Genomic DNA, 14,114 nt, shown 5'->3' with positions numbered 1-14,114 from the left:
AGGAGGACTGCTTGAGGCCAGGAGTTTGAGACCAGCCTGGGCAACAATAGTGAGACCCCATCTCTACAAAACAATGTTTAAAAATTAGCTGGATGTAGTGGTGCACACCTGTAGTCCTAGCTCCTCGAGAGGTTGAGGCGGGGTGGGATCACTTGAGCCCAGGAGTTCAAGACCAGCCTGGGCAACATGGCGAGATCCTGTCTCTACAAAAAGTTAAAAATTAGCTGGGTGTGGTGGTGCATGCCTATAGTCCCAGTTACTTGGGAGGCAGAGGCAGGAACATCGCTTGAACCCAGGAATTGGAGCCTGCAACAAGCTATGATTGTGCCAGTGCATTTCAGCGTGCATGACAGGGTGAGAACTTGTCATTATTTTCTCTAAAAAACAAAACAGCAAAAAGTATTTTATAATTTTTAATATCCTTCCTTCCTTCCTTCCTTCCTTCCTTCCTTCCTTCCTTCCTTCCTTCCTTCCTTTTCTTTCTTTTCTTCCTTTTTCTTTTTCTTTCTTTCTTCTCTCTCTGTTGCCCAGCTGGAGCGCGCAGTGTGATCTCAGCTCACTGCAACCTCCACCTCCCAGGTTCAAGTGATTCTCCTGCCTCAGCCTCTCAAGTAGCTGAGATTACAGGTGCACACCACTGTGCCTGGCTAATTTTTTTATTTTTAGTAGAGACGGGATTTCGCCATGTTGGCCAGGCTGGTCTTGAACCCCTGACCTCAGGTGATCCACCTGCCTCAGCCTGCCAAAGTGCTGGATTACAGGCATGAGCCACCACGCCCGGCCTATAATAGTTTCTTTATAAATTACCCAGTCTCAGGCATTCCAGCAGAAGATGGATTAAGACACCCTTTAAAGACTACGTGGGCTGGGCATGGTGGTTCACGCCTGTAATTCCAGCACTTTGGGAGGCCGAGGCGGGTGTATCACTTGAGGTCAGGAGTTTGAGACCATCCTGACCAACACGGTGAAACCCCGTTTCTACTAAAAATATAAAAAATTAGCTGGGTGTTGTAGTAAGCACCTGTCATCCCAGCTACTTGGGAGGCTGAGGGAGGAGAATTGCTTGAACCTGGGAGGCAGAAGTTGCAGTGAGCTGAGATCGTGCCGTTGCACTCCAGCCTGGGTAACAGACTGAGACTTTGTCTCAGAACAATAAAAATAAAAATAAAATAAAGTAAAATATTCTATGGCAAACATTTCATGTATAATTTTAGCATTTTTTAGGCTGGGTGTGATGGCCCATGCCTGCAATTCCAGCTCTTTGGAAGGCTGAGGCAGGAGGATTGCTTTAGCCTATGAGTTCACAACCAGCCTGTGCAACACAGTGAAACCCCATCTCTGCAAAACAAATTAATAATGAAATAAACATAACACTTTCGTTGTAGTTACATGAGTAAAATGTGAATACAATCTTATAAAGATTCAAACAACACAAGTCAAATGAAAGACTCTTTATCTCCCACCCAATCCTGAAAATTAAAGAATAAGGGAGGGGGGCAAAGTCTTCTGTGACCAGCACCCCCAAACTCACCGATCTCCCTGTTTTCTTTCAAGTCTATTTCTATGCATTTATGTTTCTAAAATGTTGGGGTGTGTGTGTGTGTTTTACACTAGTGAAATCATGTTGTGTATATAATTTTATTACTTGATTTTTTTCATTTGATTTTGATGAGCATCTTGGCATTGTATGTGGTTACACTTTAAATGTTTTTTTCCTGTTTTTTTGAGACAGAGTTTCATTCTTGTCACCCAGACTGGAGTGCAGTGGCACGATCTCAGCTCATGGCAACCCCTGCCTCCCAGGTTTAAGTGATTTTCCTGCCTCAGCTTCCCGAGTAGCTGGGATTACAGGTGCGCACCACCAGGCCTGGCTAGTTTTTATATTTTTAGTAGAGATGGGGTTTCTCAATATTGACCAGGCTGGTCTCGAACTCCTGACCTCAGGTGATCTGCTTGCTTCGGCCTCCCAAAGTGCTGGGATTGCAGGCATAAGCCATCGTGCCTGGCCAAAAACTTTTTATTTTGAAATAATTATAAATGCACAGGTAGTTGCAAAAATGGTAGAAAGATCCTGAGTATCCTTTCTCCAGTTCCCCTAGTGGAAGATCTTATGTAACTCAACTACAGGGTCCAAAGCAAGAAATTAATATTGGAGCCATTCCACAGTGCCTCATGGTATAGCACCATTAACATATACAACTTTTTTGATTTTTTTTTTTTTTTTTGAGGCGGGGTCTCGCTCTGTTATTCAGGCTGGAGTGCAGTGGCTCAATCATGACTCACTGCAGCCTCAGCCTCTCTGCGCTCTAGTGATCCTCCCACCTCAGCCTCCTGAGTAGTTGGGAGTATAGACGCATGCCACCACGTCCGACTAATTTTTTGATTTTTTTGTGGAAATGAGGTCTCACTGTCTCTGCCCATTTTTAAAATGCTAATAAAAATAAATAAATAAATAAACTTCTAAACATGCCAGGATCCAGGCTTTACCCCAGATGGAATAAACTGAAATCTCTGGGTGTGGAGCCCAGTTGTCAGTATTTTATTATTATTTTTTGAGACAGGGTCTCACTCTGTGGCCCAGGCTGGAGTGCAGTGGCACGATCATAGCTCACTGCAGCCTCGACCTCCTGGCTCATGTGATCCTCCCACCTCACCCTCTCAAGTAGCTGGAACTACAGTCATGCAAACATCACGTATAGCTAATTTTTTTTTTTCTTTTTTCTTTTTTTGAGACAGAGTCTTGCTCTGTCTCCCAGGCTGGAGTATGGTGGCACAATGTCAGCTCCGTGCAACCTCCGCCTCCCGGGTTCAAGAGATTCTCCTGCCTCAGCCTCCCGAGGACCTGGAGTTACAGGCATGCACCACCACACCTGGCTAATTTTTGTATTTTTAGTAGAGACGGGGTTTCACCATGTGGGCCAGGCTGGTTTTGAACTCCTGACCTTAGGTTATCCGCCCGCCTCAGCCTTTCCAAGTGCTGGAATCACAGGCGTGAGCCACCGTGCTCGGCCTTAAACCATATTCTTTATGACACCTGCAGGCTAGGTAATATCATTCCCTTTTACATACCCGGAAGCTGCAGCCCAGAGACGTTAAGTAATTTTTCCTAGCTCACACAGCGGTTAACTGCCCATGCAGGCATTTTCTGCCCAACAGTGCCAAGCTCCAAAGCCTGTACCTACTCAAGTTCAGGGTGAGAATTCATCATTCTCTCCTCGTCTCCTGACAGCATCTGGCTCTGGGTCCTGGCTTGGTTTGGGAGTCCTCCACCAAGCCATGGCCGTGTGCTCAGCTAAGCAGTAAGGGTTGGCTACAAAATGAAGATTCTGTTCTCCAGGGAGGAGGAAGAAAAGGCCACTTCCCTCCTTTAGTTTAACCAGCCATGGCCTGCTAGAAACGTCGGCTTTTTCAAGACAAGTTTCCCACAGTCAAGGCTGCCTCTCTGACTGCCAGCTCTGTTCTAACAGTCTTAATTTTATCTATGCATTTCACTTGTTAAAAATGCATCCAGACCAGTCCCAGTGGCTCACACCTGTAATCCCAGCACTTTGGGAATCAGAGGCAGGAGGATCGCTTGAGGCCAGCAGTTTGAGACCAGCCTTGGCAACATGGCAAAACCCCGTCTCTGCTAAAAATAAAAAAAAATTAGTCGAGTGTGGTGGTGGAAGAAATATAAGCATTGTGGCCTGGGCATAGTGGCTCATGCCTGTAATCCCAGCACTTTGGGAGGCCGAGGTGGGCAGATCACTTGAGGTCAGGAGTTTGAGACCAGCCTGGCCAACATGCCAAAACCTCGTCTGTACTCAATTCAAAAAATAGCTGGACGTGGTGGCGGATGCCTGTAATCCCAGCTACCTGGGAGGCTGAAGGAGGAGAATTGCTTGAACCCAGAAGGGAGAAGTTGCAGTGAGCTGAGATTGCGCCACTGCACTCCAGCCTAGGAGACTGTCTCAAAAAAAAAAAAAAAAAAAGGCATTGTGGCTGGGCACAGTGTCTCGTGCCTGTAATCCCAATACTTTGGGAGGCTGAGGCCAGAGGATCACTTGAGTCCAGGAGTTTGAGAACAGTCTGGGCAACATATCAAGAGCCTATCTCTACAAAAAATTTAACAATTAACCAGGCATGGTGGTGTGTACCTGTGGTCTCAGCTACTTGGGAGGCTGAGGCAGGAGGAATGATTGGACCCCATAGTGCGAGGCTGCAGTGAGCTATGATGGCACCACTGCACTCCAGCCAGGGTGATAGACCCTAAAAAAAAAAAAAAAAAAAAAAAAAATGCATTTATTATCCCTCAACTGGAGAATGGATGAACAAACTCTGGTTTGTCCATGAGAAGCAATACTGCTCAGCAGTAAAAAGGAAGGGACGTGCAATACCAGAGAAGAATCTCAGATGCTCCCTGCTGAACAACAAAGCCAGACTGCAAAGGGGATGCAGGAGCAAAAACAGAGATGGGAGAATTGAGAAAAATTACCAGGAAAGATAACGTTACATTTAGGAGGAGCCATTTTCTTTTAGTATAAAACAAATTTACCTTCAATACATTTTGTTTTATTTTGAGACGATCATGCTCTGTCACCCAGGCTGGAGTGCAGTGGCATGATCTTGGCTCACTGCAGCCTTGACCTCCTGGGCTCAAGCGATCCTCTTGCCTCGGCCTCCCAAGCAGTTGGCACAACAGGCACATGCCACCACACCGAGGTCATTTTTTAATATTTGTAGAGATCGGGTCTTGCTATGTTGCCAAAGCTGGTCTCAAATGATCCTCTCGCCTTGGCCTCCCAAAGCGCTGGGATTACAGGCGTGAGCTACTGCGCCCGACCACAATACGTTTTAAGAGAAGATAAGTAAATCCCTCTTTGGCATTCAGTGTACAGTTTCTTTTCACCTAAGAATGCACTTTCGACTTTATACAACAGATTCTCTTTAAACATAAAAAAAAAAAAAAAGTTGTACAACTACTGTGTGACTCTGCGTATGTGACATTCTGGAAAAGGCAAAGCACAGAGGCCAGGCCCAGTGGCTCACGCCAGTAATCCCAGTGCTTTGGGAGGCTGAGGCAGGTGGATCACCAGAGGTTGGGAGTTCAAGATCAGCCTGGCCAACATGGGGAGACCCCTCCCATTTCTACTAAAAATACAAAAATTAGACAGGGGTGGTGGCACATGCCTGTAATCCCACATACTCAGGAGGCTGAGGCAGGAGAATCACCTGAACCCAAGAGGTGGAGGCTGCAGTGAGCTGAGATTGTGCCACTGCACTTCAGCCTGGGTGATAGCAAAACTCCATCTCAAAACAAAACAAAACAAAAAAAAGCACAGAGGACAGGGGGCAGGGTCTTGGCTGCCGGGCTGATGCTGGGCAGAGGTTTCAGGTGCAAAGAGGAGGGCAGGAGAGAATTCTGGGGGATGGTGGGTCTGTTATTCATCTTGATGGTGGCGGTGGTGGTTATAGGACTCTCCGCATTTGTCAAAACTCACAAAACTATAGCAAAAAAAGAGGAAATTTTACTTTATGTAAATTAGAATGGAAGTGAAAATATGAATTCACTTTTTCTTAAAATGCCTGACTAGGGGTTTAGGGAGGAAAGAAATGAGGTTGCAGGGAGCTAAAGGGAAAGTACTCGGGTCTTCAGGGTGGTGGGAACGCTGTTTCTTGGTCGTTTGCCCACGGCCCTGTCTCCGGGCCTCTCTCTCCTCTCTGCCAGCATTCAATGGTCACAGTGACTGAGAGACAAGGAGAGTCTTGTGGAACTCAGAAATAAATAAATAACTGTCCGTCCCAGGTCACCACGGCAACCGTGACATCACCCTGGGACCCATGTGGCTGGCACCCTTGGTGGTTTCCTGGTGTTTGTTACAGGAGCAGGGGGAGCCAGGGCTGCAGACCTGCACCTGGTGGCAGGTAGAGGGGGAGACCTCAGGGGGAGAATAGGTTTCCCACCTTGGAGGCCGGTGCAAGCCGCACCCTCACAGCTGGTCTCCGGACTCCCTGCCCAGTTGGTGGGAAGCATAAATTGGCCCGGCCTCCTGGAGGGCTTTTGGGCAGAGTCTCTCTAAATGAGTACTGTGAGGCCTGGCATGGTGGCTCATGCCTATAATCCCAGCACTTTGGGAGGCCAAGGGAGGACGATTGTTTGAGGTCAGGAGTTTGAGACCAGGCTGGACAACAGAGCAAGACCCAGTGTCTACAAAAAATTTAAAAATTAGCTGGGTGTGGTGGCATGCACCTATAATCCCAGTTACTCAAGAGGCTGAGGCAGGAGGATTGCTTGAGCCCAGGAGTTTGAGACCAGCCTGAGCAACATAGTGAGACTCTATCTCTATGAAAATTAAAAAATGTTAGCTGGGCATGGTGGAGTGCGCCTGAGGAGGGAGGATCCCTAGAGCCCAGGAGTTCAAGCTTGCAGTGAGCTGTGATCACACCACTGCACTCCAGCCTGGGTGACAGAGTGAGACTCTGTTTCAAAAGAAAAAGGTAAAGAGGCCAGGCGCAGTGGCTCATGCCTATAATCCCAATACTTTGGGAGGCTGCGGTGGGAGGATTAACTGAGGTCAGGAGTTTGAGACCAGCCTGGAAAGCATAGTGAGACTTCACTTCTACAAAAATAAAAATTTAAAAAAAAAAAAAGTTAGCCGGGTGTGGTGGTGTGCGCCTGTAATCCCAGCTACTCGGGAGGCTGGGCTTGAGCCCAGGAGGTCGAGGCTACAGTGAGCTATGACAGTGGGGCCACAGAGCAAGACCCTTTCTCAAAAAACAACAACAAAAACCAACAGCAAAGGCCTGGGCGCGGTGGCTCACGCCTGTAATCCCAGCACTTTAGGAACCCGAGACAGGTGGATCACTTGAGGTCAGGAGTTCGAGAACAGCCTGGCCAACATGGTGAAATCCCATCTCTACTAAAAATACAAAAAATAGCCGGGTGTGGTGGCAGGCGCCTGTAATCCCAGCTACTCAGGATCTGAGGCAGGAGAATTGCTTGAACCCAGGAGGCAGAGTTTGCAATCAACCGAGATGGTGCCACTGCACTCCAGCCTGGGTGATAGAGCAAGACTCAGTCTCATTTAAAAATAACTAAAAATAAAGAATAAAACAAGCACGATATGCTTGTTTGTGTCCGAGGGCTGAAATCACAGGTGATCACACACCAGCGGCTTACAACAGCAGATATTTCTTCGCATTGCCATAATCTCTGCTTCCAACATCACATGGCTGTCCTCCCCGTGTGTCTCTGTCTTCATTTGACGTTGTCCTCTCTGTGTCTCTTTCGTCTTTTTTTTTGGAGATGGAGTCTCGCTCTTGTTGCCCAGGCTGGAGTGCAGTGGCGCGATCTTGGCTCAGCACAACCTCTGCCTCCCAGGTTGAAGTGATTCTCCTGCCTCAGCCTCCCGAGTAGCTGGGATTACAGTTACCCATCAGTATGCCTCGCTAATTTTTGTATTTTTTTTTTTAGTAGAGATGGGATTTTGCCATGTTGGCCAGGCTGGTCTTGAACTCCTGACCTCAGGTGATCTACCTGCCTCTGCTTTCCAAAGTGCTGGGATTACAGGTGTGAGCCACCATGGCCGGCCTGTTTCATCTTCTTAGGGAACCCTACTCATACTGGATGGGGGCCCACCCTAATGCAGTCTGGCCTCATTTTTTTTTTTTTTTTTTCCGAGATTGAGTCTCACTCTGTTGCCCAGGTTGGAGTGCAGTGGTGCAATCTCGGCTCACTGCAACCTCTGCCTCCCGGGTTCATGCCATTCTCCTGCCTCAGCCTCCTAAGTAGCTGGGACTACAGGCACCCGCCACCATGCCCGGCTAAGTTTTTGTATTTTTAATAGAGATGGGGTTTCACCGTGTTAGCCAGGATGCTCTCGATCTGCTGACCTCATGATCTGCCTGCCTCGGCCTTCCAAAGTGCTGGGATTACAGGCGTGAGCCACCACACCCAACCCTGGCCTCATCTTAACTAATGAAATCTGCTCCAATCCTGTTCCCAAATGAGGTCCCCTTCTCAATACTGGGAATTAGGGCTTCAACACTTGAATGCTGGGAGGACACGGTTCAACCCATATCACTATTTTTGTTGTTATTACTTATTAGTTAATAAGCCAATCCTGGCGGGGTGCGGTTGTTCACGCCTGTAATCCCAGCACTTTGGGAGGCTGAGGCAGGCAGATCATGAGGTCAGGAGTTTGAGACCAACCTGGCCAACATAGTGAAACCCCGTCTCTACTAAAAATACGAAAATTAGCCGAGTGTGGTGGCATGTGCCCGTAGTTCCAGCTACTAGGGAGGCTGAGGCAGGAGAATCGCTTGAACCCGGGAGGCAGAGGTTGCAGTGAGCTGAGACAGTGCCATTGCACTCCAACCTGGGCAACAGACCAAGACTCCATCTCAAGAAAAAGAGACTCCATCTCAAAAAAACAGAAAACAAAACAAAAGAAAAAACCAAACATAAGCCAGTCTTGGCCACAGGCAGCTTCCTGGCCCACCTTGAGGAAGGTGGGTGGATGGGTGGCATGTTCTGGGCTCCTGGGGAGGCTTCAATGGGGTCCCCAGGGTGGGTCCTCCATGTTCTCTGTGACTATAATTCCAGTTTTCAGTCTGCCCCTGCAAGGGTGCTGAGGCCATGGGAGATGGGACGTTGGTGTCTCTTTAGCTTGGTGCAGAAGCCTGGCCCCAGGGGTCTTAGTTTTCTCAACTGTCGAATGGGCTCAGTGTGACCCTGGTGTTGAAGTCACTTGACTGACTGTGGAATCACGTGACCATGGAGTCCCAGCTGGATGCAGGCAGACAGCAGTCACCTGGACCGTTGGACCCTTGGATTCACCCAGGCACCAAGTGTCCCAGGGCAAATCAGAGTGTCAGTGCCTGGCAGACTTCCCTGCCCAGCTTTCACTCCTGCCCTGCCCTCACCAGCATACATGAAGCCAGCATACACAATGTGCTTCATAAATGAACCCTGAACTATGCTAGCATAGAGCTAGCACACAGAAGGTGCTCAATCAATGCCCCAGGGTCTGTACTAGCATGGAGCCAGCACACAGAAGGTGCTTAATAAATGCTTCATGAACTATACTTAGCATGGAGCCAGCACATCAAAGGTGCTTAATAAATGTTCCATGAGCTGTACTTAGCATGGAGCCAGTACACAGAAGGTGCTTAATAAATGCTTCATGAACTACACTTAGCATGGAGCCAGCACACAGAAGGTGCTTAATAAATGCTCCATGAGCTGCATTTATCATGCAGCCAGCACACAGAAGGTGCTTAATAAATGCTTCATGAACTATACTTAGCATGGAGTCAGCACACAGAAGATGCCTAATAAATGCTCCATGAGCTGTACTTAGCATGAGGCCAGCGTACAGAAGGTGCTCAATGAATGCTCCATAACTGTACTTAACCTGGATCCAGCATACAGAAGGTGCTTAACAAATGCACCATGAGCTGTATTTAGCATGGAGCCAGCACACAAAAGATGCTTAATAAATGCTCCATGAACTGTACTTAACACGGAGCCAGCACACAGAAGGTGTTCAACGAATGTTCCAGGGTCTTTACTAGCCTGGAGCCAGCACACAGGAGGTGCTTCATAAATGCTCCATGAGCTGCACTTAGCATGGAGCCAGCACACAAAAGGTACTTAATAAATGCTTCATGAACTATACTTAGCATGGAGCCAGCACACCAAAGGTGGTTATTAAGTGCTTCATGAACTATAGTTAGCATGGAGCCAACACACAAGGTGCTTAATAAGTGCTCCATAAGCTGTACTTAGCATAAGGCCAGCATACGGAAGGTGCTCAATGAATGCTCCATAACTGTACTTAACCTGGATCCAGCACACAGGAGGTGCTTAACAAATGCTCCATGAGCTGTATTTAGCATGGAGCCAGCACACAAAAGATGCTTAATAAATGCTCCATGAACTATACTTAGCATGGAGCCAGCACACAGAAGGTGCTCAACGAATGTTCCAGGGTCTTTACAGCATGGAGCCAGCACACAGGAGATGCTGAATAAATGCTCCATGACCTCCTGGTGTGACACCAGCATACAGAAAGTGCCCAATAAATGCTTAGTGCCCCATATATACTGCATGGAGTCATTTGTTCTGAACCATACACTCATTTGTTTGGGGGACAGTCTACAAAGTAACCATCAGACATGGGGGGAAGGTTTTTGGTGTGTTTAGTGGAGTTTAACCCATTGGGTGGCTGCTGCTTGGCAACGTTCAGGTGAGCTGATTCCGAGCCTCTGTGGCCAAAGACATGCACGCTGCTGTGGTCCTGGCTGCTGGTCTGACGGCCAGGTGTGTGCAGACCTTACCACCAGTTCTTGGATGCCTCTTTCCTTTCCAGCCAACCCTCGTCTGTCTTCCCATCCTGACCTAAGTCCCCCAGCACAGACTTGCGTCAAGGCATAACCAGACGTTGGAGTCAACCGGGGCTGGGTTGAGCCCCTTCCCGTCCTGTGATCTCCTTCCCTCACCTCCCTGCCCTGTAGCTTCTCCATCTGTAAAATGGCCAATAGCTCCACATGGTGCTCCAGTGAGGATTAAACAGAGGTGATAACGCTCTGAAGATTCTAAAAAGACACACAAAACATATAAATTTTTGTTTTGTTTGTTTGATTTGTTTTGTTTTTTGAGAAAGACTCTGTCTCTGTCGCCCAGGCTGGAATGCAGTGGCACGATCTCGGCTCTCTGCAACTTCCGTCTCCCAGGTTCAAATGATTCTCCTGCCTCAGCCTCCCAAGTAGCTGGGATTACAGGCCTGTGGCACCACGCCCGGCTAACATTTTTTTTTGAAATGGAGTCTTACTCTGTCGCCCAGGTTGGAGTGCAATGATATGATCTCGGCTCACTGCAACCCTCACCTCCCTCAAGCGATTCTCCTGCCTCAGCCTCCCAAGTATCTGGGATTATAGGCACATGCCACCACTTCCAGCTAATTTTTGTATTTTTAGTAGAGACGGTGTTTCACCGTGTTAATGAAGCTGGTCTCGAACTCCTGGCCTAAAGTGATTTGCCCACCTCGGCCTCCTAAAGTGCTGGGATTACAGGCGTGAGTCACCATACCTGGCCAGAAATGTTTATTTTTAAGATAAAGTCATGTAGCAATTTCACCTGAGCCCAGCAGAAATAAGCGCGTGTGTTCACCAAAACATGTGCATAAAAATGTTCATGGGCCGAGTTATCCATAATGTCCCCAAACAGGAGTGTCCCCCTGCAGTGGGCTGGATAAGTCACTTGTGGTCTGTTCACCCAGTGGAATACGATACAGCCATGAAAACTACCAGTTGCTGTACCCCAAAATGTGGATGAATCTCACAAAAATCACATTAAGCAAAAGAAGCGAGACACAAAACAGCGTGTTCTGTATGAGTTCATTGAGCAAGTTCAAGAACAGGGGAAACAAATCCAAGATGACAACGGCAGAGGGTGGTTTCCCTGGGGAAAATGTACCCATGGGAGGGGGCACTGGGCACTTTCTTGGGGGTGAGAAGTGAGCCGTAGCTCTTCCTGGATGGTGGTTGTGTGGGTCTATGCATCTGTAAAAATCCTTCGAGCTGACCCCTTGCAGAGCTATATTGTTCGTAAGTTGTACTTAGAGAAAATAAAAAACAGGAAATGAGGCCAGAAGCAGTGGCTCACGGCTATAATCTCAGCACTTTGGGAAAGCCAAGGTGGGAGGATCGCTTGAGCCCAGGAGTTCGAGACCAGCCTGGGCAACATGATGAAACCCTGTCTCTATAAAAAATACAAAAAAATGTAGCCAGGCATGGTAGATTGTGCCTGTAGTCCCAGCATCTCAGGAGGCTGAGACGGGAGGATCGCTTGAGCCCAGTAGGTGGAGGCAGCAGTGAGCCATGATTGCACCACTGCACTCCAGCCTGAGTGACAGAGTGAGACCCTTTGTAAAAAAAAAAAAAAAAAAAAAAAAAAAAAAAAAACATGATGGCTCACACCTGTAATCCCAGCACGTTGGGAAGCTGAGGTGGGCGAATCACCTGAGGTCAGGAGTTCGAGACCAGCCAACATGGTGAAACCCCATCTCTACTAAAAATACAAGAATTATCCAGGCTTGGTGCACACACCCAGCTACTCAGGAAGCTGAGGCAAGAGAATTGCTTGATCTCGGGAGGCAGAGGTTGCAGTGAGCCGAGATCACGCTACTACACTCCAGTCTTTTGACAAAGTGAGACTCTGTCTCAAAAAAAAGTAAACGAAGAGAATGCCACATTTAGCATTTAGCAAAATTTTGTAACAAACACCACACTGGGGATTAGGCACAAAATATTGGGTAACCCAAAACCATTTAATGATCAGAAAGAGTGAGGGAGGGAAGGGAAGAGGAGGGGGGATAGGAAAATGGAGGAGCGCTCTTCTTTTCCTACCGGTAGGAAGTGAGGTCTTCAGGCTTCCTGGGAATTCGGATGGCACCTCTTCCCCAGCAGAGCTTCCTGGAATTCTCCCTCTGGAACTCTCCCTCTCCTTCCAGGTTCATGAACCACCGAGTCCCTGCCCACAAGAGGTACCAGCCCACAGAGTATGAACATGCGGCCAACTGTGCCACCCATGCTGTGAGTTGGCTTTTGGGGGGTTCAGGGCTGAGATGGGGACACTTCCAGGGAGGGGGGTGGGGGAAGGCAACTCCTTCACGTATGTCCCAAGTGGCCCATTCCTCGCGTCTTCTGTGGCCCTCAGGCCCTCAGAAGAGTGAGTGCGTCTCGAGGGAAGGCCAGTGGGGTAAATTGGGCTGCAGTGCTGGGCGTGCCTCTGTCTTGCTCTAAGAACCTCTGATGGGGCCGGGCATGGTGGCTCACGCCTGTAATCCCAGTACTTTGGAAGCCTGAGGCGGGCAGATCACCTGAGGTCAGGAGTTTGAGACCAGCATGGCCAACATGGTAAAACCGCATCTCTACTAAAAATGCAAAAATTAGTTGGACATGGTGGCAGGCATCTGTAACCCCACCTTTGAGAATTAATTCTCAAACCCCCCACCTTGACCTGTTCGACCCCGGGGTCTATTGCGTGTTTGGCCTGAGCCCAGGGCTTTCACGACGAGCTGCCGGTGTAATAGAAAGGAGGGGCTGGTGCTGATTTGAACTTGGTGTGTGCCAGGACCACACTGAGTTCTTTTTTTTTTGAGACGGAGTCTCACTCTGTCCCCCAGGCTGGAGTGCAGTGGTACGATCTCGGCTCACTGCAATCTCCACCTCCCGGGTTCATGCCATTCTCCTGCCTCAGCCTCCCGAGTAGGTGGGACTACAGGCACCTGCCACCAAGCCCGGCTAATTTTTTGTGTTTTTCTTTTTTCTTTTCTTTTTTTTTTTTTTTAAAGACAGAGTCTTACTCTGTCACCCAGGCTGGAGTGTAGTGGTGCAATCTTGGCTCACTGCAACCTCTGCCTCCTGGGTTGAAGCAGTTCTCCTGCCTCAGCCTCCCGAGTGGCTGGAATTACAGGCACAAGCCACCATGCCTAGCTAGTTTATGTATTTTTAGTAGAGGTGGGGTTTTACCATGTTGGCCAGGCTGGTCTTGAACTCCTGACCTCAGGTGATCCTCCTGGCCTTGGCCCCCCAAAGTGCTGGAATTACAGGTATGAACCACCACTCCTGGCCAGAAATGATTTTTTAAAGTTATAATTCCATCGCCTACCGCAAGGCTTCTATCTTCCCTGTTGATGTTCAGTCTGTCATGCACAGATGGACATGTAGGTGGCTGATGGCCTCTTATTAAGGAGCCATCCCATTCTGGTGCGTTGCTGTTGACCTGTCCCCATCCGGCGCCCAGCCTGGATGTCGGGGAAGCTAGCAGGACACCTCCTTCCTTTGGGACTCACCTGGGCTGATTTTGCAGACAGATTGCTTTTCAGTGAGTCCTGGAGGATGCACATTGTTGGGGCTGAATTCTCACTGCCTACTTTTCTTTAAAAAATGTTTAAAATTATTTATTTCTTTTGAGACAGAGTCTCTCTCTGTCACCCAAGCTGGAGTGCAGTGGCGTGATCGTGGCTCAGAGCAGCCTCTGCCTCCTGGGTTTAAGTGATTCTCCTGCCTCAGCCTCCTGACTAGCAGGGATACAGGCACCTGCCACCACGCCTGGCCTTTTTTTTTTT

At 48.4% G+C, this 14,114-nt stretch overlaps 1 protein-coding gene across 1 annotated transcript in view; it reads left to right on the top strand.

The window, feature by feature from the left end:
• MMD2 (monocyte to macrophage differentiation-associated 2) overlaps positions 1-14,114 on the top strand; it is a 60,109-nt gene that overhangs the window by 20,481 nt on the left and 25,514 nt on the right. Inside the window, exon 2 of the mRNA XM_011970765.1 lies at positions 12,495-12,576. Within this exon, the coding sequence (XP_011826155.1) occupies positions 12,499-12,576 (78 nt within the window). The 5' untranslated portion in view covers positions 12,495-12,498. The remainder of the gene's footprint in view (positions 1-12,494; positions 12,577-14,114) is intronic.

This window comes from Mandrillus leucophaeus, unplaced genomic scaffold (genome assembly GCF_000951045.1).
Source record: "Mandrillus leucophaeus isolate KB7577 unplaced genomic scaffold, Mleu.le_1.0 Scaffold97, whole genome shotgun sequence".
Lineage (NCBI taxonomy): Eukaryota > Metazoa > Chordata > Mammalia > Primates > Cercopithecidae > Mandrillus > Mandrillus leucophaeus.
The sequence above is the reverse complement of the archived record's forward strand: the minus strand, read 5'-3'. Positions and strand labels throughout refer to the sequence as shown.